The following is a 23,831-nucleotide window of genomic DNA, read 5'->3' as shown; positions in this document are numbered from 1 at the left end:
TCACCACCATCATCACCATCATCACCACCATCACCATAATCACCATCATCATCACCATCATCATCCCCATCATCACCACCATCACAATCACCATCATCATCGTCTCCATCATCATTACCATCACCATTATCACTATCATCACCACCATAATCTTCACCACCATCACAATCACCATAATCACCATCACCACCATCACCACCATCATCACCACCACCACCATCACCACCATCATCACCACCACCATCACCATAATCATCACCATCATCATCAACGTAATCACCATCATCATTATCACCACCATCACCACCATCACCACCACCACCACCATCACCACCACCACCATCACCACCACCACCACCATCACCACCCCCACCATCACCACCACCATCACCATCACCACCATCACCATCATCATTATCACCACCATCACCACCATCACCACCCCCACCACCACCACCATCACCACCACCACCACCATCACCACCATCACCACCACCACCACCACCACATCACCACCCATCACCACCCACCACCATCACCACCACCTCCACCATCATCCACCACCACTCACCACCACCACCACCACCATCACCACCACCATCACCACAACCACCACCATCACCACCACCATCACCACCACCACCACCACCACCACCACACCACCACCATCACCACCACACCACACCACCACCACAACCACCACCATCACCACCACCACCACCATCACCACCATCACACCACCCCACCACCACCATCACCACCACCACCACCACCATCACCACCACCCACCATCACCACCCACCACCACCACACCACCACCATCACCACCATCACCACCACCATCACCACCACCATCACCACCATCACCACCACACCATCACCACCACCACCACCACCACCACCACCACCACCACCACCATCACCACCACCACCATCACCACCACCACCACCATCACCACCACCACCATCACCACCACCACCCATCACCACCACCCCACCACCATCACCACCACCACCACCATCACCACCACCACCATCACCACCACCACCACACCACCACCACCACCACCACCACCACCACCACCATCACCACACCACCATCCACCACCTCCACACCACCACCACCACCACCACCACCATCACCACACCATCACCACCACACCACCACCACCACCATCCCACCACCCATCACCACCACCATCACCACCACCACCACCATCACCACCACCACCACCCCCACCACACCACCACCACACCACCACCACCACCACCACCATCACCACCACCACCATCACCACCACCATCACCACCACCATCACCCCCCACCTCACCTCTTCGTCTGAGTGTAGCTGGACGGTGTCCCCCCACTCATCGTCGCTTCTCTGCACCGCATCAGGCTGCAGGAGGTGCAGCTGCTTCAAGCTGCAACCACCACCACCACCATCATCAGCATCATCATCAGCATCATCACCAACACCATCATCATCAGCATCATCATCAGCATCATTAGCACCATCATCAGCATCATCAGCATCATCAGCAGCATCATCAGCATCATCAGCACCATCAGCATCACCATCACCAGCATCATCTTCATATTCATCAGCATCATCAGCACCATTATCATCATAAGCATCATCATCAGCACTACCATCATCATCAGCAGCAGCACCATCATCATCAGCACCACCATCATCAGCAGCACCATCATCAGCATCATCAGCACCATCATCATCAGCAGCAGCACCATCATCATCAGCACCATCATCAGCATCATCATCACCATCAGCACCACCATCATCAGCATCATCAGCATCACCATCATCAGCATCATCATCATCATCGGCATCATCAACATTTGCCTCATAGGTGCTCGCTAACAGAGGCTACACGGGGCACCTTTGCCTGTATCTTTGTTTCCCACCGTGTGTGCACTTGACCCTGCAGCCTGCCGGAGGCTACACGGGGCACCTTTGCCTGTATCTTTGTCCCCACCGTGTGTGCACTTGCCCCTGCAGCCTGCCGCAGGCTACACGGGGCACCTTTGCCTGTATCTTTGTCCCCCCCGCGTGTGTGCACTTGACCCTGCAGCCTGCCGGAGGCTACACGGGGCACCTTTGCCTGTATCTTTGTCCCCCACCGTGTGTGCACTTGCCCCTCCAGCCTGCCGCAGGCTACACGGGGCACCTTTGCCTGTATCTTTGTCCCCCACCGTGTGTGCACTTGACCCTGCAGCCTGCCGGAGGCTACACGGGCCACCTTTGCCTGTATCTTTGTCCCCCACCATGTGTGCACTTGACCCTGCAGCCTGCCGCAGGCTACACGGGGCACCTTTGTCTGTATCTTTGTTCCCCTGTCTGTGCACTTGACCCTGCAGCCTGCCAGAGGCTACACGGGGCCACCTTTGCCTGTATCTTTGTTCCTGTGTGCACTTGACCCTGCAGCCTGCCGCAGGCTACCGGGGCACCTTTGCCTGTATCTTTGTTCCTGTGTGCACTTGACCCTGCAGCCTGCCGCAGGCTACACGGGGCACCTTTGCCTGTATCTTTGTCCCCCACCGTGTGTGCACTTGACCCTGCAGCCTGGCAGAGGCTACACGGGGCCACCTTTGCCTGTATCTTTGTTCCCCTGTCTGTGCACTTGACCCTGCAGCCTGCCGGAGGCTACACGGGGCCACCTTTGCCTGTATCTTTGTTCCCCTGTCTGTGCACTTGACCCTGCAGCCTGCCGCAGGCTACACGGGGCACCTTTGCCTGTATCTTTGTCCCCACCGTGTGTGCACTTGCCCCTGCAGCCTGCCGCAGGCTACACGGGGCACCTTTGCCTGTATCTTTGCTCTCCACCGTGTGTGCACTTGACCCTGCAGCCTGCCGGAGGCTACACGGGGCACCTTTGCCTGTATCTTTGTTCCTATGTGCACTTGACCCTGCAGCCTGCCGGAGGCTACACGGGGCACCTTTGCCTGTATCTTTGTCCCCCCACCGTGTGTGCACTTGACCCTGCAGCCTGCCGCAGGCTACACGGGGCACCTTTGCCTGTATCTTTGTTCCTGTGTGCACTTGACCCTGCAGCCTGCCGCAGGCTACACGGGGCACCTTTGCCTGTATCTTTGTCCTCCCCTGTCTGTGCACTTGCCCCTGCAGCCTGCCGCAGGCTACACGGGGCACCTTTGCCTGTATCTTTGTCCTCCCCTGTGTGTGCACTTGACCCTGCAGCCTGCCGCAGGCTACACGGGCCACCTTTGCCTGTATCTTTGTTCCCCTGCATGCACTTGACCCTGCAGCCTGCCGCAGGCTACACGGGGCACCTTTGCCTGTATCTTTGTCCTCCCCTGTGTGTGCACTTGACCCTGCAGCCTGCCGCAGGCTACACGGGCCACCTTTGCCCTGTATCTTTGTTCCCCTGCATGCACTTGACCCTGCAGCCTGCCAGAGGCTACACGGGCCACCTTTGCCTGTATCTTTGTCCCCCACCGTGTGTGCACTTGCCCCTGCAGCCTGCCGCAGGCTACACGGGGCCACCTTTGCCTGTATCTTTGTTCCTGTGTGCACTTGCCCCTGCAGCCTGCCGCAGGCTACACGGGGCCACCTTTGCCTGTATCTTTGTCCCCCACCGTGTGTGTGCACTTGACCCTGCAGCCTGCAGGAGGCTACACGGGCCACCTTTGCCTGTATCTGACCTCAGCTCCGCCACGGCTGCCCCCTCCACCGTCGCCACAAACTCCTGCCCCATTGCATCCTGGGAAGAGAGAGAGAGAGCCACGTGACCCCGCGTAGCCTCTGACGGAGCGCCGGGGCCAAGTGCTGCCACCTTTGTCTCCCCACGGCGCTGGGCTCTGGTGACCCCCCCACACACACCCCGGTGACCCCCCCCCGGTGACCCCCCGTGACCCCCCACCCGTGACCCCCCCCCCCCATGACCCCACCTCCCCTCGTGACCGCCCACCCCCCCCGTGACTCCCACCCCTCCGTGAACCCTCACCCGTGACCTCCCGCCCCCCCCCCCCCGTGACCCCCCACACCCCGGTGACCCCCACGTGACCCCCGTGACCCCCCCATGACCTCCCACCCGTGACCTCCCGCCCGCCCCCTGTAACCTCCCACTCCCCCCCACGTGACCCCCTCGTGACCCCCCACGTGACCCCCCACCCCCCCCCTGTAACCCCCACCCCCCCCGTGACCCCCCACCCCCAGTTACCCCCCAACCCCCCCTCGTGACCCCCCACCCCCCCGTGACCCCCACGTGACCCCACCCCCCCACGTGACCCCCCCTCACGTGACCTTGATCAGCACGTGGGTGGCCTGGGCGAGGCCGCAGGCTCGGCTCCTGAGGCGTAGGCCCCAGGAAGGGCGCCAGTGGAAGAGGAGCAGAGAGAGGCCCAGGGTGGAGACACACAGACACACGTGACACACACAGCGCCAGCGGACCTCCTGTCTGCCACGTAGCACCTGGGGTGGTGACACACAGAGACACACAGGGTGACACACACACACACACAGGGTGACACACAGGGTGACACACACACAGAGACACACAGGGTGACACACAGGGTGACACACAGGGTGACACACACACAGAGAGAGGCCCAGGGTGGAGACGCACAGAGACACGTGACACACACAGCGCCAGCGAACCTCCTGTCTGCCACGTAGCACCTGGAGTCACACACAGGGTAACACACAGAGACACACACAGAGACACACAGAGACACACAGGGTGACACACAGAGACACACAGGGTGACACACACACAGAGACACAGGGTGACACACAGGGTGACACACACACAGAGAGAGGCCCAGGGTGGAGACACACAGAGACACGTGACACACACAGCGCCAGCGGACCTCCTGTCTGCCACGTAGCACCTGGTAACACACAGAGACACACACAGAGACACACAGAGACACACAGAGACACACAGGGTGACACACACACAGAGAGAGGCCCAGGGTGGAGACACACAGACACACGTGACACACACAGCGCCAGCGAACCTCCTGTCTGCCACGTAGCACCTGGTAACACACAGAGACACACACAGAGACACACAGAGACACACAGGGTGACACACAAGGTGACACACACACAGAGAGAGGCCCAGGGTGGAGACACACAGACACACGTGACACACACAGCGCCAGCGAACCTCCTGTCTGCCACGTAGCACCTGGGGTCACACACAGAGACACACAGACACACACACAGAGACACACAGACACACGTGACACACACAGAGACACACAGGGTGACACACACACAGGGTGACACACACACAGGGTGACACACACACAGAGAGAGGCCCAGGGTGGAGACACACAGACACACGTGACACACACAGCGCCAGCGTAACTCCTGTCTGCCACGTAGCACCTGGGGTGGTGACACACAGGGTGACACACACACAGACACACGTGACACACACAGAGACACAGAGTGACACACACACAGAGACAGGCCCAGCGTGGAGACACACAGACACACGTGACACACACAGCGCCAGCGAACCTCCTGTCTGCCACGTAGCACCTGGGGTGGTGACACACACAGAGACACACAGACACACAGACACACACACAGGGTGACACACAGGGTGACACACAGGGTGACACACACACAGAGAGAGGCCCAGCGTGGAGACGCACAGACACACGTGACACACACAGCGCCAGCGAACCTCCTGTCTGCCACGTAGCACCTGGGGTCACACACAGAGACACACAGACACACACACAGAGACACACAGACACACGTGACACACACAGAGACACACAGGGTGACACACACACAGGGTGACACACACACAGGGTGACACACACACAGAGAGAGGCCCAGGGTGGAGACACACAGACACACGTGACACACACAGCGCCAGCGTAACTCCTGTCTGCCACGTAGCACCTGGGGTGGTGACACACAGGGTGACACACACACAGACACACGTGACACACACAGAGACACAGAGTGACACACACACAGAGACAGGCCCAGCGTGGAGACACACAGACACACGTGACACACACAGCGCCAGCGAACCTCCTGTCTGCCACGTAGCACCTGGGGTGGTGACACACACAGAGACACACAGACACACAGACACACACACAGGGTGACACACAGGGTGACACACAGGGTGACACACACACAGAGAGAGGCCCAGCGTGGAGACGCACAGACACACGTGACACACACAGCGCCAGCGAACCTCCTGTCTGCCACGTAGCACCTGGGGTCACACACAGAGACACACAGACACACAGGGTGACACACACAGAGAGAGGCCCAGCGTGGAGACACACAGACACACGTGACACACACAGCGCCAGCGAACCTCCTGTCTGCCACGTAGCACCTGGGGTGGTGACACACAGGGTGACACACAGGGTGACACACAGGGTGACACACAGAGAGAGGCCCAGCGTGGAGACGCACAGAGACACGTGACACACAGAGCGCCAGCGAACCTCCTGTCTGCCACGTAGCACCTGGGGTCACACACAGAGACACACACAGGGTGACACACAGGGTGACACACAGGGTGACACACAGGGTGACACACACAGAGAGAGGCCCAGCGTGGAGACACACAGAGACACGTGACACACACAGCGCCAGCGAACCTCCTGTCTACCACGTAGCACCTGGGGTCACACACAGAGACACACACAGAGACACACAGAGACACACAGAGACACACAGGGTGACACACACACACAGAGAGAGGCCCAGCGTGGAGACGCACAGACACACGTGACACACACAGCGCCAGCGAACCTCCTGTCTACCACGTAGCACCTGGGGTGACACACAGAGACACACACAGAGACACACAGAGACACACAGGGTGACACACACACACACAGACAGGCCCAGCGTGGAGACGCACAGAGACACGTGACACACACAGCGCCAGCGAACCTGTCTGCCACGTAGCACCTGGGGTGACACACAGGGTGACACACAGGGTGACACACAGGGTGACACACAGGGTGACACACACAGAGACACACAGGGTGACACACAGGGTGACACACAGGGTGACACACAGGGTGACACACACAGAGACAGGCCCAGCGTGGAGACGCACAGACACACGTGACACACACAGCGCCAGCGAACCTCCTGTCTGCCACGTAGCACCTGGGGTGACACACACACAGGGTGACACACACAGACACACAGGGTGACACACACACAGGGTGACACACACACAGAGAGAGGCCCAGCGTGGAGACGCACAGACACACGTGACACACACAACGCCAGCGGACCTCCTGTCTGCCACGTAGCACCTGGAGTGACACACACACAGAGACACACAGACACACGTGACACACACACAGAGACACACAGACACACACACAGAGACACACACACAGACACACAGGGTGACACACAGAGACACACACACAGACACACGTGACACACACAGCGCCAGCGTACCTCCTGTCTGCCACGTTGCACCTGGGGTGGTGACACACACACAGGGTGACACACACAGGGTGACACACAGAGACAGGCCCAGCGTGGAGACACACAGAGACACGTGACACACACAGCGCCAGCGTACCTCCTGTCTGCCACCCCGAGTCTCTACACCCTGAGTCTCTACTACATCCTGAGTCTCTACTACACCCCGAGTCTCTACACCCTGAGTCTCTACTACACCCTGAGTCTCTACTAGACCCAGAGTCTCTACTACACCCTGAGTCTCTACTACACCCTGAGTCTCTACTACACCCCGCGTCTCTACTACACCCCGAGTCTCTACTACACCCCGCGTCTCTACTACACCCTGAGTCTCTACTACATCCTGAGTCTCTACTACACGCCGAGTCTCTACACCCTGAGTCTCTACTACATCCTGAGTCTCTACTACACCCCGAGTCTCTACACCCTGAGTCTCTACTACACCCTGAGTCTCTGCTACACCCTGAGTCTCTACTACACCCTGAGTCTCTACTAGACCCTGAGTCTCTACTACACCCTGAGTCTCTACTAGACCCCGCGTCTCTACTACACCCCGAGTCTCTACTACACCCTGCGTCTCTACTACACCCCGAGTCTCTACTACACCCTGAGTCTCTACTACATCCTGAGTCTCTACTAGACCCCGCGTCTCTACTACACCCCGAGTCTCTACTACACCCTGAGTCTCTACTACACCCTGAGTCTCTACTAGACCCCGCGTCTCTACTACACCCCGAGTCTCTACTACACCCTGAGTCTCTACTACACCCCGAGTCTCTACTACACCCTGAGTCTCTACTAGACCCTGAGTCTCTACTACACCCTGAGTCTCTACTAGACCCTGAGTCTCTACTAGACCCTGAGTCTCTACTACACCCTGAGTCTCTACTAGACCCCGTGTCTCTACTACACCCTGAGTCTCTACTAGACCCTGAGTCTCTACTACACCCTGAGTCTCTACTAGACCCTGAGTCTCTACTACACCCTGAGTCTCTACTACACCCCGAGTCTCTACTACACCCCAAGTCTCTACTACACCCCGAGTCTCTACTACACCCTGAGTCTCTACTACACCCTGAGTCTCTACTAGACCCTGAGTCTCTACTAGACCCTGAGTCTCTACTACACCCCGCATCTCTACTACACCCCGCGTCTCTGCTACACCCTGAGTCTCTACTACACCCAGAGTCTCTACTACACCCTGAGTCTCTACTACACCCAGAGTCTCTACTACACCTTGAGTCTCTACTACACCCCGCGTCTCTACTACACCCTGAGTCTCTACTAGACCCTGAGTCTCTACTACACCCTGAGTCTCTACTACACCCCGCGTCTCTACTACACCCCGCGTCTCTACTACACCCTGAGTCTCTACTAGACCCTGAGTCTCTACTACACCTTGAGTCTCTACTACACCCCGCGTCTCTACTACACCCCGCGTCTCTACTACACCCTGAGTCTCTACTACACCCCGCGTCTCTACTACACCCCGAGTCTCTACTACACCCCGCGTCTCTACTACACCCTGAGTCTCTACTACACCCTGAGTCTCTACTACATCCTGAGTCTCTACTACACCCTGAGTCTCTACTAGACCCCGCCTCTCTACTACACCCCGAGTCTCTACTACACCCTGAGTCTCTACTACACCCCGAGTCTCTACTACACCCTGAGTCTCTACTAGACCCTGAGTCTCTACTAGACCCTGAGTCTCTACTAGACCCTGAGTCTCTACTACACCCTGAGTCTCTACTAGACCCCGTGTCTCTACTACACCCTGAGTCTCTACTAGACCCTGAGTCTCTACTACACCCTGAGTCTCTACTAGACCCTGAGTCTCTACTAGACCCTGAGTCTCTACTACACCCCGAGTCTCTACTACACCCCAAGTCTCTACTACACCCCGAGTCTCTACTACACCCTGAGTCTCTACTACACCCTGAGTCTCTACTAGACCCTGAGTCTCTACTAGACCCTGAGTCTCTACTACACCCCGCATCTCTACTACACCCCGCGTCTCTGCTACACCCTGAGTCTCTACTACACCCAGAGTCTCTACTACACCCTGAGTCTCTACTACACCCAGAGTCTCTACTACACCTTGAGTCTCTACTACACCCCGCGTCTCTACTGCACCCCGAGTCTCTACTACACCCTGAGTCTCTACTACACCCTGAGTCTCTACTACACCCTGAGTCTCTACTAGACCCCGAGTCTCTACTACACCCCGAGTCTCTACACCCTGAGTCTCTACTACACCCCGCGTCTCTACTACACCCTGAGTCTCTACACCCTGAGTCTCTACTACACCCCGCGTCTCTACTACACCCTGAGTCTCTACTACACCCCGCATCTCTACTACACCCTGAGTCTCTACTACACCCCGCGTCTCTACTACACCCTGAGTCTCTACTACACCCAGAGTCTCTACTACACCTTGAGTCTCTACTACACCCCGCGTCTCTACTGCACCCCGAGTCTCTACTACACCCCGAGTCTCTACTACACCCTGAGTCTCTACTACACCCCGCGTCTCTACTACACCCTGAGTCTCTACTAGACCCCGAGTCTCTACTACACCCCGAGTCTCTACACCCTGAGTCTCTACTACACCCCGCGTCTCTACTGCACCCCGAGTCTCTACGAGACCCCGCGTCTCTACTACACCCTGAGTCTCTACTACACCCAGAGTCTCTACTACACCTTGAGTCTCTACTACACCCCGCGTCTCTACTACACCCCGCATCTCTACTACACCCTGAGTCTCTACTACACCCCGAGTCTCTACTAGACCCCGCGTCTCTACTAGACCCCGCGTCTCTACTACACCCTGAGTCTCTACTACACCCTGAGTCTCTACTACACCCTGAGTCTCTACTAGACCCCGCGTCTCTACTACACCCTGAGTCTCTACTACACCCAGAGTCTCTACTACACCTTGAGTCTCTACTACACCCCGCGTCTCTACTGCACCCCGAGTCTCTACTACACCCTGAGTCTCTACTAGACCCCGAGTCTCTACTACACCCCGAGTCTCTACACCCTGAGTCTCTACTACACCCCGCGTCTCTACTACACCCTGAGTCTCTACACCCTGAGTCTCTACTACACCCCGCGTCTCTACTACACCCTGAGTCTCTACTACACCCCGAGTCTCTACTACACCCCGCGTCTCTACTACACCCTGAGTCTCTACTACACCCTGAGTCTCTACTACACCCCGAGTCTCTACACCCTGAGTCTCTACTACATCCTGAGTCTCTACTACACCCCGAGTCTCTACACCCTGAGTCTCTACTACATCCTGAGTCTCTACTACACCCCGAGTCTCTACACCCTGAGTCTCTACTACACCCTGAGTCTCTGCTACACCCTGAGTCTCTACTACAGCCTGAGTCTCTACTACACCCTGAGTCTCTACTACACCCCGCGTCTCTACTAGACCCCGCGTCTCTACTACACCCCGCGTCTCTACTACACCCTGAGTCTCTACTACAACCTGAGTCTCTACTACACCCTGAGTCTCTACTACACCCCGAGTCTCTACTACACCCCGCGTCTCTACTACACCCTGAGTCTCTACTACACCCTGAGTCTCTACTACAACCTGAGTCTCTACTACACCCTGAGTCTCTACTACACCCTGAGTCTCTACTACACCCTGAGTCTCTACTAGACCCCGCGTCTCTACTACACCCCGAGTCTCTACTACACCCCGCGTCTCTACTACACCCTGAGTCTCTACTACACCCTGAGTCTCTACTACATCCTGAGTCTCTACTACACCCTGAGTCTCTACTAGACCCCGCGTCTCTACTACACCCTGAGTCTCTGCTACACCCCGAGTCTCCACTACACCCCGAGTCTCTACTACACCCTGAGTCTCTACTACACCCTGAGTCTCTACTACACCCTGAGTCTCTGCTACACCCTGAGTCTCTACTAGACCCCGAGTCTCTACTACACCCAGAGTCTCTAGTACACCCTGCGTCTCTCTACACCCAGAGTCTCTACTACACCCTGAGTCTCTACTAGACCCCGAGTCTCTACTACACCCCGAGTCTCTACTAGACCCTGAGTTTCTACTACAGCCTGACTTTCTACTACACCCTGAGTCTCTACTACACCCCGAGTCTCTACTACAACCTGAGTCTCTACTAGACCTCGCGTCTCTACTACACCCTGAGTCTCTACTACACCCCGCGTCTCTACTACACCCCGCGTCTCTGCTACACCCCGCGTCTCTACTACACCCCGAGTCTCTCCTCCCCGGCCCACCGTTCTCTCACCATCTGCTGCTGTGGTGCCATCGGCTCCGTGCGGGCGACGCCGTAGTTGGCCATCTGCTTGGTGTCCAACAGCCTCCTCCTCACTGCGGGGGGTGCAAGCACAGGCAAAGGTCCCCCACGTAGCCTCTCAACGGCCAAGTGCGCTTCTTGAGAACAGCTTCGTGTTGCTGTGTTTAGTTTATGGTTTTAGCCACCCCCCCCCCTCACCGCCATCGATCAGCACGGTTGACTACGCACGGTGCGAAAGACGTTCAAGTTACGTGCATACACAGAGACCCACAGACACCCATAGAGACACCCAGGCGCATAGAGACCCATAGAGACACCCACAGATTAGCACGGTTAGCTACGTACGGTGGAAAATAGGTTCAAGTTACGTACATACACAGAGACCCATAGACACCCATAGAGACACCAATAGATCAGCACGGTTGACTACGCACGGTGCGAAAGACGTTCAACTTACGTACATGCACAGAGACCCACAGACACCCATAGAGACCCATAGAGACACCCACAGATCAGCATGGTTAGCTACGTACGGTGCGAAAGACGTTCAACTTACGTACATACACAGAGACCCACAGACACCCATAGAGACACCCATAGAGACACCAATAGATCAGCATGGTTGACTACGTACGGTGTGAAAGAAGTTCAACTTACGTACATACACAGAGACCCACAGACACCCCACAGACACCCATAGAGACACCCAGGCGCATAGAGACCCATAGAGACACCCATAGATTAGCACGGTTAGCTACGTACGGTGCGAAATAGGTTCAAGTTACGTACATACACAGAGACCCACAGACACCCATAGAGACACCAATAGATCAGCACGGTTGACTACGCACGGTGCGAAAGACGTTCAACTTACGTACATGCACAGAGACCCACAGACACCCATAGAGACCCATAGAGACACCCACAGATCAGCATGGTTGACTACCCACGGTGCGAAAGACGTTCAACTTATGTACATACACAGAGACCCACAGACACCCATAGAGACCCATAGAGACACCCATAGATCAGCATGGTTGACTACCCACGGTGCGAAAGACGTTCAACTTATGTACATACACAGAGACCCACAGACACCCATAGAGACCCATAGAGACACCCATAGATCAGCATGGTTGACTACCCACGGTGCGAAAGACGTTCAACTTATGTACATACACAGAGACCCACAGACACCCATAGAGACACCCACAGATCAGCACGGTTAGCTACGCACGGTGCGAAATAGGTTCAACTTACGTACATACACAGAGACCCACAGACACCCATAGAGACCCATAGAGACACCCACAGATCAGCATGGTTAGCTACCCACGGTGCGAAAGACGTTCAACTTACGTACATACACAGAGACCCACAGACACCCATAGAGACCCATAGAGACACCCATAGATCAGCATGGTTGACTACCCACGGTGCGAAAGACGTTCAACTTATGTACATACACAGAGACCCACAGACACCCATAGAGACACCCACAGATCAGCACGGTTAGCTACGCACGGTGCGAAATAGGTTCAACTTACGTACATACACAGAGACCCACAGACACCCATAGAGACCCATAGAGACACCCACAGATCAGCATGGTTAGCTACCCACGGTGCGAAAGACGTTCAACTTACGTACATACACAGAGACCCACAGACACCCATAGAGACACCCACAGATCAGCACGGTTAGCTACGCACGGTGCGAAATAGGTTCAACGTACACGCTTACAACAGAGACACAAAGGTCCCCCGCATAGCCTCTCAGCAGACTCTGTGGGCGGGGGTGGGTGGGGGTTGGAGCAAGTACGGTTCTTCAGAACTGCGTTGTTGTGTTGCTGTGTTTCCGTGTGTTGCTCTTCTCAATCCCCTGCAACTCCAATTGGCGCGGGTGGCTACGTGTGAAAGAAGCTCCGCGTACAGACAAAGGTCCCCCGCGTAGCCTCTCAGCAGACTGTCAGGGGCAAGTGCCGCCAGCAGTAGCAAGCAGCACCATCGCCTAGGAAGGGTACGGCACTGCGGGGGGTGGGTGGACACCACCACCACCACCACCACGCCCGGCCGCCTTTGTCTCCCTCCACACACACACACACACACGCACATACCGATTTCACTCACGCACCCACACACGCAGTCACCCACTTAACCACTCACCCATCCACCCACCCACACAACACAACCGCTCACTCACACCTACTCACCCAACCACTCACTCACCAACCCATCCACCCACCCACTCACCCATCCACCCACCCACACAACACAACCACTCACTCACACCTACTCACCAAACCACTCACTCACCAACCCATCCACCCACCCACTCACCTATCCACCCACCCACACAACCACTCACTCACCAACTCACCCAACCACTCACTCACCGACTCACCCAACCACTCACTCACTCACTCACCTATCCACCCACCCACACAACCACTCACCCACCCACACAACCACTCACTCACCAACTCATCCAACCACTCACTCACCAACTCACCCAACCACTCACTCACCAACTCACTCACCCACCCACACAACCACTCACCCACCCACACAATCACTCACTCACCAACTCACCCAACCACTCACCCACTCACCCATCCACCCACCCACACAACCACTCACTCACCAACACAACCACTCACTCACCAACTCACCCAACCACTCACTCACCAACTCACCCAACCACTGACTCAGCAACTCACCCAACCACTCACCCACTCAACCCACCCACACAACCACTCACCCACCCACACAACCACTCACTCACCAACTCACCCAACCACTCACTCGCCCACACACCAACTCACCCGCTCACCCACCCACCCACCCAACCACTCACTCACCAAGTCACCCAACCACTCACTCGCCCACACACCCACTCACCCCCTCACCCACCCTCCCAACCACTCACTCACCAACTCACCCAACCACTCACTCACTCGCCCACACACACAACCACTCACTCACCAACTCACCCAACCACTCACTCGCCCACACACCCACTCACCCGCTCACCCACCCACCCACCCACACAACCACTCACTCACCAACTCACCCAACCACTCACTCACTCGCCCACACACCCTCTCACCCGCTCAGCCACCCACCCACCCAACCACTCACTCACCAACTCACCCAACCACTCACTCACTCGCCCACACACCCACTCACCCCCTCACCCACCTACCCAACCACTCACTCACCAACTCACCCAACCACTCACTCACTCGCCCACACACACAACCACTCACTCACCAACTCACCCAACCACTCACTCACTCGCCCACACACCCACTCACCCGCTCACCCACCCACCCAACCACTCACTCACCAACTCACCCAACCACTCACTCACTCGCCCACACACCCACTCACCCGCTCAACTAACCCACCCACCCACACAACCACTCACTCACCAACTCACCCAACCACTCACCCGCTCAACTAACCCACCCACCCACACAACCACTCACTCACCAACTCACCCAACCACTCACTCGCCCACACGCCCACTCACCCGCTCACCACCCACCCACCCGCTCACCCACCCACCCGCTCACCCACCCACCCGCTCACCCACCCACCCACTCGCCCACCCACCCACACAACCACTCACTCACCAACTCACCCAACCACTCATTCACTCGCCCACACACCCTCTCACCCTCTCACCCGCTCACCCACTTCCTCAATGCAGTACAAACACAGACAAAGGTCCCCCGTGTAGCCTCTCGACAGACTGTCGGGGCAAGTGCTGCCAGCAGTAGCGAGTAACAGCCCTGTGACACACAGAGAGCAAAGATTGGGGTGGCTGGTTAGCACACTGCACCACGCCCGGCCGCCTTTGTCTCCCCCAGTGGCGATGTCTACTTACCCACATACGCACGTACACATTGGGAATCAATTCTAGATTTGAAGCTTTCGTGACTGCAAGGATCCATACTCTTTGTTTTTTTTAAGCTACGTGACTTTACCGAATATAACCAAAAAGTACATTGGGAATCACTTCTAATTTGTATTTGACCAGGTAAGGCCCACGTACGATAGTTCAGCAGAAAGTGGCTTATCATCCACGTGGAAATGTGTAGCAGCAGTAGCAGCAGCAGCAACAGACAAATGACCCCAAAACATTGATTACAAATGTGGAGGGATGAACTGGAGGACACGGGAAAAAAATCCACACGGCCATGGGGAGAGAGAGAGAGAGACTCCAAATACAGCAGCAGCAGCAGGCGTTAGGGTCGGGATCGAACCCACGACCTCCTGCGTACCAGGCGAGGTAGTTAACATCTCATCAGGGTCGGGGTCGTACCCACGACCTCCTGTAGACCAAGCGAGGTAGTTAACATCTCATCAGGGTCGGGATCGAACCCACGACCTCCTGTACACCAGGCGAGGTAGTTAACATCTCATTAAGGTTGGGATCGAACCCACGACCTCCTGCGTACCAGGCGAGGTAGTCAATATCTCATCAAGGTTGGGATCGAACCCACGACCTCCTGTGTACCAGGCGAGGTAGTTAACATCTCGTCAGGGTCGGGATTGAACCCACGACCTCCTGTGTACCAGGCAAGGTAGTTAACATCTCATCAAGGTTGGGATCGAACCCACGACCTCCTGCGTACCAGGCGAGGTAGTTAACATCTCATCAGGGCCGGGATCGACCCCACGACCTCCTGCATACCAGGCGAGGTAGTTAACATCTCACCAGGGTCGGGATCGAACCCACGATCTCCTGCATACTAGGCGAGGTAGTTAACATCTCATCAGGGTCGGGATCAAGCCCACGACCTCCTGCGTACCAGGCGAGGTAGTTAACATCTCATCAGGGCCAGGATCGACCCCACGACTTCCTGTGTACCAGGCGAGGTAGTTAACATATCAGGGCCGGGATCGAACCCACAACCTCCTGTGCATACCAGGCGAGGTAGTTAACATCTCATCAGGGCCGGGATCGACCCCACGACCTCCTGTGTACCAGGCGAGGTAGTTAACATCTCATTCGGGTCGGGATCGAACCCACGATCTCCTGCGTACCAGGCGAGATAGTTAACATCTCGTCAGGGTCAGGATTGAACCCACGACCTCCTGCGTACCAGGCGAGGTAGTTAACATCTCATTCGGGTCAGGATCGAACCCACGACCTCCTGTGTACCAGGCGAGGTAGTTAACATCTCATCAGGGCCGGGATCGACCCCACGACCTCCTGCGTACCAGGCGAGGTAGTTAACATCTCATTCGGGTCGGGATCGAACCCATGACCTCCTGCGTACCAGGCGAGGTAGTTAACATCTCATCAGGGTCGGGATCGAACCCACGACCTCCTGTACACCAGGCGAGGTAGTTAACATCTCATTCAGGTCGGGATTGAACCCACGACCTCCTGCGTACCAGGCGAGGTAGTTAACATCTCATTAAGGTTGGGATCGAACCCACGACCTCCTGCGTACCAGGCGAGGTAGTCAATATCTCATCAAGGTTGGGATCGAACCCATGACCTCCTGCGTACCAGGCGAGGTAGTTAACATCTCACCAGGGTCGGGATCGAACCCACGATCTCCTGCATACTAGGCGAGGTAGTTAACATCTCATCAGGGTCGGGATCAAGCCCACGACCTCCTGCGTACCAGGCGAGGTAGTTAACATATCAGGGCCGGGATCGACCGCACGACTTCCTGTGTACCAGGCGAGGTAGTTAACATATCAGGGCCGGGATCGAACCCACGACCTCCTGTGCATACCAGGCGAGGTAGTTAACATCTCATCAGGGCCGGGATCGACCCCACGACCTCCTGTGTACCAGGCGAGGTAGTTAACATCTCATTCGGGTCGGGATCGAACCCACGATCTCCTGCGTACCAGGCGAGATAGTTAACATCTCATCAGGGCCGGGATCGACCCCACGACTTCCTGTGTACCAGGCGAGGTAGTTAACATATCAGGGCCGGGATCGAACCCACGACCTCCTGTGTATACCAGGCGAGGTAGTTAACATCTCGTCAGGGTCGGGATCAAGCCCACGACCTCCTGTGTACCAGGCGAGGTAGTTAACATCTCGTCAGGGTCGTGATAGAACCCACGACCTCCTGCGGATAACAAATTACATGCGGAGAAGCCACGGGTCTTCTCGATGAGTCACGACGGAGATCTCTGGGTCTCTTTGGGTATCTACGCATCTCTAGAAGTCTCACACACAGTGCGCTAACCACTGCACCACCGCTCCCCACACACACACATACCGCGCGCTAACCACTGCACCACTGCCTCCCACACTCACACAGTGCGCTAACCACTGCACCACCGCTCCCCACACACACACACAGCGCGCACTGCACCACCGCTCCCCACTCACACACGTGTACACACACACACGTACACACACGTACACACACGTACACACACACTTGTACACACACACTTGTACACACACACTTGTACACACACACACTTGTACACACACACTTGTACACACAAAGACAAAGATCCCCCATATAGCCTTAACAGACTGTAGGGGCAAGTGCTGTTAGCGAGCACCTATGAAGGCCGGAACGGTACACGAGGGGGTGGGTGGCCAGCACCACGCCCGACCGCCTTTGTCTCCCTAGTGGCAATGTTTACACACCGCACCAGGTACTCATTTGAGGCTGAGTCGACCTAGGGGAGGCCCGGGACCGGTTCAGATAATCGTCACTGGTGTTGGCCGTGAGCGGGAATCGAACCCTGGTCGCCAGGTTCATAGTGCAGCGTAGCGCTAACCGCTACACTATCGCTCCCCACGTACACACACACACGTGTACACACACACGTACACACGTGTACACACACGCGCACACACACACACGTGTACACACACACACACGTGTACACACACACGTGTACATACACACGTGTACACACACACACACACGTGTACACACACTCACACATACGTGTACACACACACGTACTTACGCACGCCACTCACCATTGATGTTGGCTCTCTGGCCAGACTCCCTGGTCTTTAACGTCAGAGTAGTTTCACGACATTCTCTACATACCGTGTCCACACACACACACACGTGTCCACACACACACACAAAGCTCCCCCGTGTAGCCTCTAACAGGCTGCAGGGGCAAGTGCTGTTAGCTAACAGCAGCGCCTATGAAGGCCGGCACGGTATACGAGGGGGTGGGTGGCCAGCACCACGCCCGGCCGCCTTTGTCTCCCCAGTGGCGATGTTCACTACGCACCGCACCATGGTGCTACTCATTTGAGGCCGAGTCGACCTAGGGGAGGCCCGGGACCGGTTCAGATAATCGTCACGTGGTGGTGTTGGCCGTGAGCGGGGATTGAAGACAAAGATCCCCCATATAGCCTTAACAGACTGTAGGGGCAAGTGCTGTTAGCGAGCACCTATGAAGGCAGAAACGGTACTCGAGGGGGTGGGTGGCCAGCACCACGCCCGACCGCCTTTGTCTCCCCAGTGGCGATGTTTACACACCGCACCAGGTACTCATTTGAGGCTGAGTCGACCTAGGGGAAGCCCGGGACCGGTTCAGATAATCGTCACGTGGTGGTGTTGGCCGTGAGCGGGGATTGAAGACACACACTATCACACACACTATCACACACACACACACGTGTACACCCACACAGTACACACACTATCACAAACTATCACACACACACACGTGTACACACACACACTATCACACACACACTATCACACACACACGTGTACACCCACACAGTACACACACTATCACACACACACGTGTACACACACTATCACACACACACACACGTGTACACCCACACAGTACACACACTATCACACACACACACACGTGTACACACACACACACGTGTACACCCACACAGTACACACACTATCACACACACACGTGTACACACACACACACGTGTACACCCACACAGTACACACACTATCACACACACACACACGTGTACACACACACACGTGTACACCCACACAGTACACACACACACTATCACACACACACACACACGTGTACACACACACACGTGTACACCCACACAGTACACACACACACTATCACACACACACACACGTGTACACCCACACAGTACACACACTATCACACACACACAGGTGTACACACACACACGTGTACACACACACAGGTGTACACACACACACTATCACACACACACACACGTGTACACCCACAAAGACAAAGATCCCCCGTATAGCCGTGACAGACTGCTTGGGGCAAGTGCTGTTCGTAGCGTGGAGCAGCACCTATGAAGGCGAGCACCGTCAGCATCAGCATCATCAGCAGCAGCGTCAGCAGCAACACGTGTACACACACACACACACGTGTACAGACGTGTACACACACACACGTGTACACACATACACGTACACACACGTGTACAGACGTGTACACACACGTGTACAGACGTGTACACACACGTGTACTGACGTGTACAGACGTGTACACACACGCACAGACGTGTACACACACACACTATCACACACACTATCACACACACACACGTACACACACACGTACACACACACACGTGTACTGACGTGTACAGACGTGTACACTCGCACACATACGTGTACACACACACACTCACACACTATCACACACACTATCACACACACACACTATCACACACACGTACACACACACGTGTACAGACGTGTACACTCACACACAGACGTGTACACACACACACACTATCACACACACTATCACACTCACACACTATCACACACACTATCACACACACACGTACACACACACACACGTGTACTGACGTGCACAGACGTGTACACTCACACACAGACGTGTACACACACACTATCACACACACTATCACACACACTATCACACACACTATCACACACACACACGTACACACACACGTACACACACACACACGTGTACTGACGTGTACAGACGTGTACACTCGCACACAGACGTGTACTCACACACTATCACACACACTATCACACACACACACGTGTACTGACGTGTACAGACTGTACACTCACACACAGACGTGTACACACACACTATCACACACACTATCACACACACTATCACACACACGTACACAAACACTATCACACACACACACGTACACAAACACTATCACACACACACGCGTACACACACACACTATCACACACACTATCACACACACACACGCGTACACACACACTATCACACACACAATCACACAAGATGGGGACAATCAGGGCATCCTTCCAATCCTGCGGAACTCGTCCAGTGGTCCAGGCTGTTGTTTTGATGTCACGTAGGGCAGCCTGTGCACAAACGCCACCCTCCCTCAGCATTTCGCTTGGGAGATCGTCTCTGCCCGCTGCCTTTCCTAGGTCTCAGACTCTGGATCGCCTTCAGTACTTCCTCAATGGATGGCACCTCAGCCAGCCACTCACAGGGGGATGACTTCTTCCAATATTTGAGGCACCGCAGCCTCAGCAGGGTCATCCGCACTTTGTGCCACGATGTTTTCCTGGCTGAGGGATTCCCCCTCCCCCAGGACCTCACAGAAATGCTCAGCAAATCTGCAAACCTGTTCCTAGGGGTCGGAGATTGGATCACCTTTCCCCTAATAATGGTAATAGGTGTGGCGCTGTAGGTTACACACACACACACACGTGTACACCCACAGTACACACACACACACACTATCACACACATTGTGTACACACACACACACTATCACCCACACAATCACACACACACACGTGTACACCCACACACGTACACACACACTCACACACATTGTGTACACACACACACACAATCACACACACAATCCCACACACATTGTGTACACACACAGTACACACACACCATCACCCACACACGTACACACACACACACTATCACCCACACAATGACACACACACACGTACACACACTATCACCCACACAATCACACACACACGTGTACACCCACAGTACACACACACAATCACACACACGTACACACACACTATCACCCACACACACACGTGTACACCCACAGTACACACACACAATCACACCCACAGTACACACACACATTATCACCCACACACACTATCACCCACAAAATCACACACACACACGTGTACACCCACAGTACACACACACTCACAATCCCCCACGCACGTGTACACCCACACAAAGACTACTTGGGGCAAGTGCTGTTCGTAGCGTGGAACAGCACCTATGAAGAAGAGCAGCATCAGCAGCATCATCAGCATCATCAGCAGCAGCATCAGCACGTGTACTTACACACACGTGTACAAACGCGCACACACACACGTGTACACACAGACGTGTACACACGTCCAAACACGTGCACAGAAAGATAAAGATCCCCCGTATAGCCTTAACAGACTGTAGGGGCAAGTGCTGTGTGCACACACACACGTGTACACACACACACGTGTACACACACACACACGTGTACACACACACACGTGTACACACACACACGTGTACAGACGTATACTCACACGTGCACACACACACGTGTACACACACACACGTGCACACACATCACGTGTACACACGTATACTCACACACACGTGTACACACACACCTGCACACACACGTGTACACACACACGCACACACACACGTCCAGACACACGTGCACACACATCACGTGTACACACGTATACTCACACACACGTGTACACACACACACACGTGTACACACACACACACCTTTGACGTGGGCTCACTGGCCAGGCTACCTGGAGTTCCACGTCACAGTTGTATCACGGCATTCTGCACATACCAACCCAAAAGTGCAAACCCGTGACAATGACCGTGTCGGAGACACTGAGAGGCTGGGTTCGAGCCCTGGCTCTGGGTGTCTCTCTCTCTCTCAGGGGGTTCACGATGGCCGTGTCGGAGACACTGAGACCCTGGGTCTGGGTGTCTCTCTCAGGGGGTTCACAATGGCCGTGTCAGAGACACTGAGACCCTGGGTCTGGGTGTCTCTCTATCAGGGGGTTCACGATGGCCGTGTCAGAGACACTGAGAGCCTGGGTCTGGGTGTCTCTCTCTCTCTCAGGGGGTTCACGATGGCCGTGTCGGAGACACTGAGACCCTGGGTCTGGGTGTCTCTCTCTCTCTCTCAGGGGGTTCACAATGGCCGTGTCAGAGACACTGAGACCCTGGGTCTGGGTGTCTCTCTCTCTCAGGGGGTTCACGATGGCCGTGTAGGAGACACTGAGACCCTGGGTCTGGGTGTCTCTCTCTCTCAGGGGGTTCACAATGGCCGTGTCGGAGACACTGAGACCCTGGGTCTAGGTGTCTCTTTCTCAGGGGGTTCACAATGGCCGTGTCGGAGACACTGAGACCCTGAGTCTGGGTGTCTCTCTCTCTCAGGGGGTTCACAATGGCCGTGTCAGAGACACTGAGACCCTGGGTCTGGGTGTCTCTCTCTCTCAGGGGGTTCACGATGGCCGTGTCAGAGACACCGAGACCCTGGGTCTGGGTGTCTCTCTCTCTCTCAGGGGGTTCACGATGGCCGTGTCAGAGACACTGAGACCCTGGGTCTGGGTGTCTCTCTCTCTCAGGGGGTTCACGATGGCCGTGTCGGAGACACTGAGACCCTGGGTCTGGGTGTCTCTCTCTCTCAGGGGGTTCACAATGGCCGTGTCGGAGACACTGAGACCCTGGGTCTAGGTGTCTCTTTCTCAGGGGGTTCACAATGGCCGTGTCGGAGACACTGAGACCCTGAGTCTGGGTGTCTCTCTCTCTCAGGGGGTTCACAATGGCCGTGTCAGAGACACTGAGACCCTGGGTCTGCGTGTCTCTCTCTCTCAGGGGGTTCACGATGGCCGTGTCAGAGACACTGAGACCCTGGGTCTGGGTGTCTCTCTCTCAGGGGGTTCACGATGGCCGTGTCAGAGACACTGAGAGGCTGGGTCTGGGTGTCTCTCTCTCTCAGGGGGTTCACGATGGCCGTGTCAGAGACACTGAGAGCCTGGGTCTGGGTGTCTCTCTCTCTCAGGGGGTTCACGATGGCCGTGTCAGAGACA

The 23,831-nt window shown here is 55.8% G+C and overlaps 1 protein-coding gene and 1 long non-coding RNA gene across 3 annotated transcripts in view; both read right to left on the bottom strand.

The window, feature by feature from the left end:
* LOC142908179 (polyamine-transporting ATPase 13A2-like) overlaps positions 1–4,443 on the bottom strand; it is a 31,222-nt gene extending 26,779 nt beyond the window's left edge. Inside the window, exons 1-3 of the mRNA XM_076058498.1 lie at positions 4,281–4,443; positions 3,680–3,738; positions 1,332–1,422 (exon numbers count right to left, since the gene is read on the bottom strand). Of these exons, the coding sequence (XP_075914613.1) occupies positions 1,332–1,422; positions 3,680–3,732 (144 nt within the window). The 5' untranslated portion in view covers positions 3,733–3,738; positions 4,281–4,443. The remainder of the gene's footprint in view (positions 1–1,331; positions 1,423–3,679; positions 3,739–4,280) is intronic.
* A 2,117-nt stretch (positions 4,444–6,560) lies between these two features.
* LOC142908178 (uncharacterized) overlaps positions 6,561–23,831 on the bottom strand; it is a 37,197-nt gene continuing 19,926 nt past the window's right edge. The window contains exons 2-3 of one of the 2 annotated variants that reach the window (XR_012931629.1): positions 11,759–11,841; positions 6,561–6,794 (exon numbers count right to left, since the gene is read on the bottom strand). This is a non-coding gene — a long non-coding RNA (uncharacterized LOC142908178). Of the gene's footprint in view, positions 6,795–7,160; positions 7,292–11,758; positions 11,842–23,831 lie in introns of those variants that run through there. The other variant, XR_012931628.1, reaches the window with a different exon arrangement.

The sequence above is a fragment of the Petromyzon marinus genome, assembly GCF_048934315.1.
Source record: "Petromyzon marinus isolate PM22_M1 ecotype Great Lakes invasive population chromosome 75 unlocalized genomic scaffold, UKy_Petmar_22M1.pri1.0 chr75_unloc.5, whole genome shotgun sequence".
Taxonomy (NCBI): Eukaryota; Metazoa; Chordata; class Hyperoartia; order Petromyzontiformes; family Petromyzontidae; genus Petromyzon; species Petromyzon marinus.
Note: the sequence above shows the minus strand (reverse complement) of the source record. Positions and strands in the feature narration are given on the sequence as shown.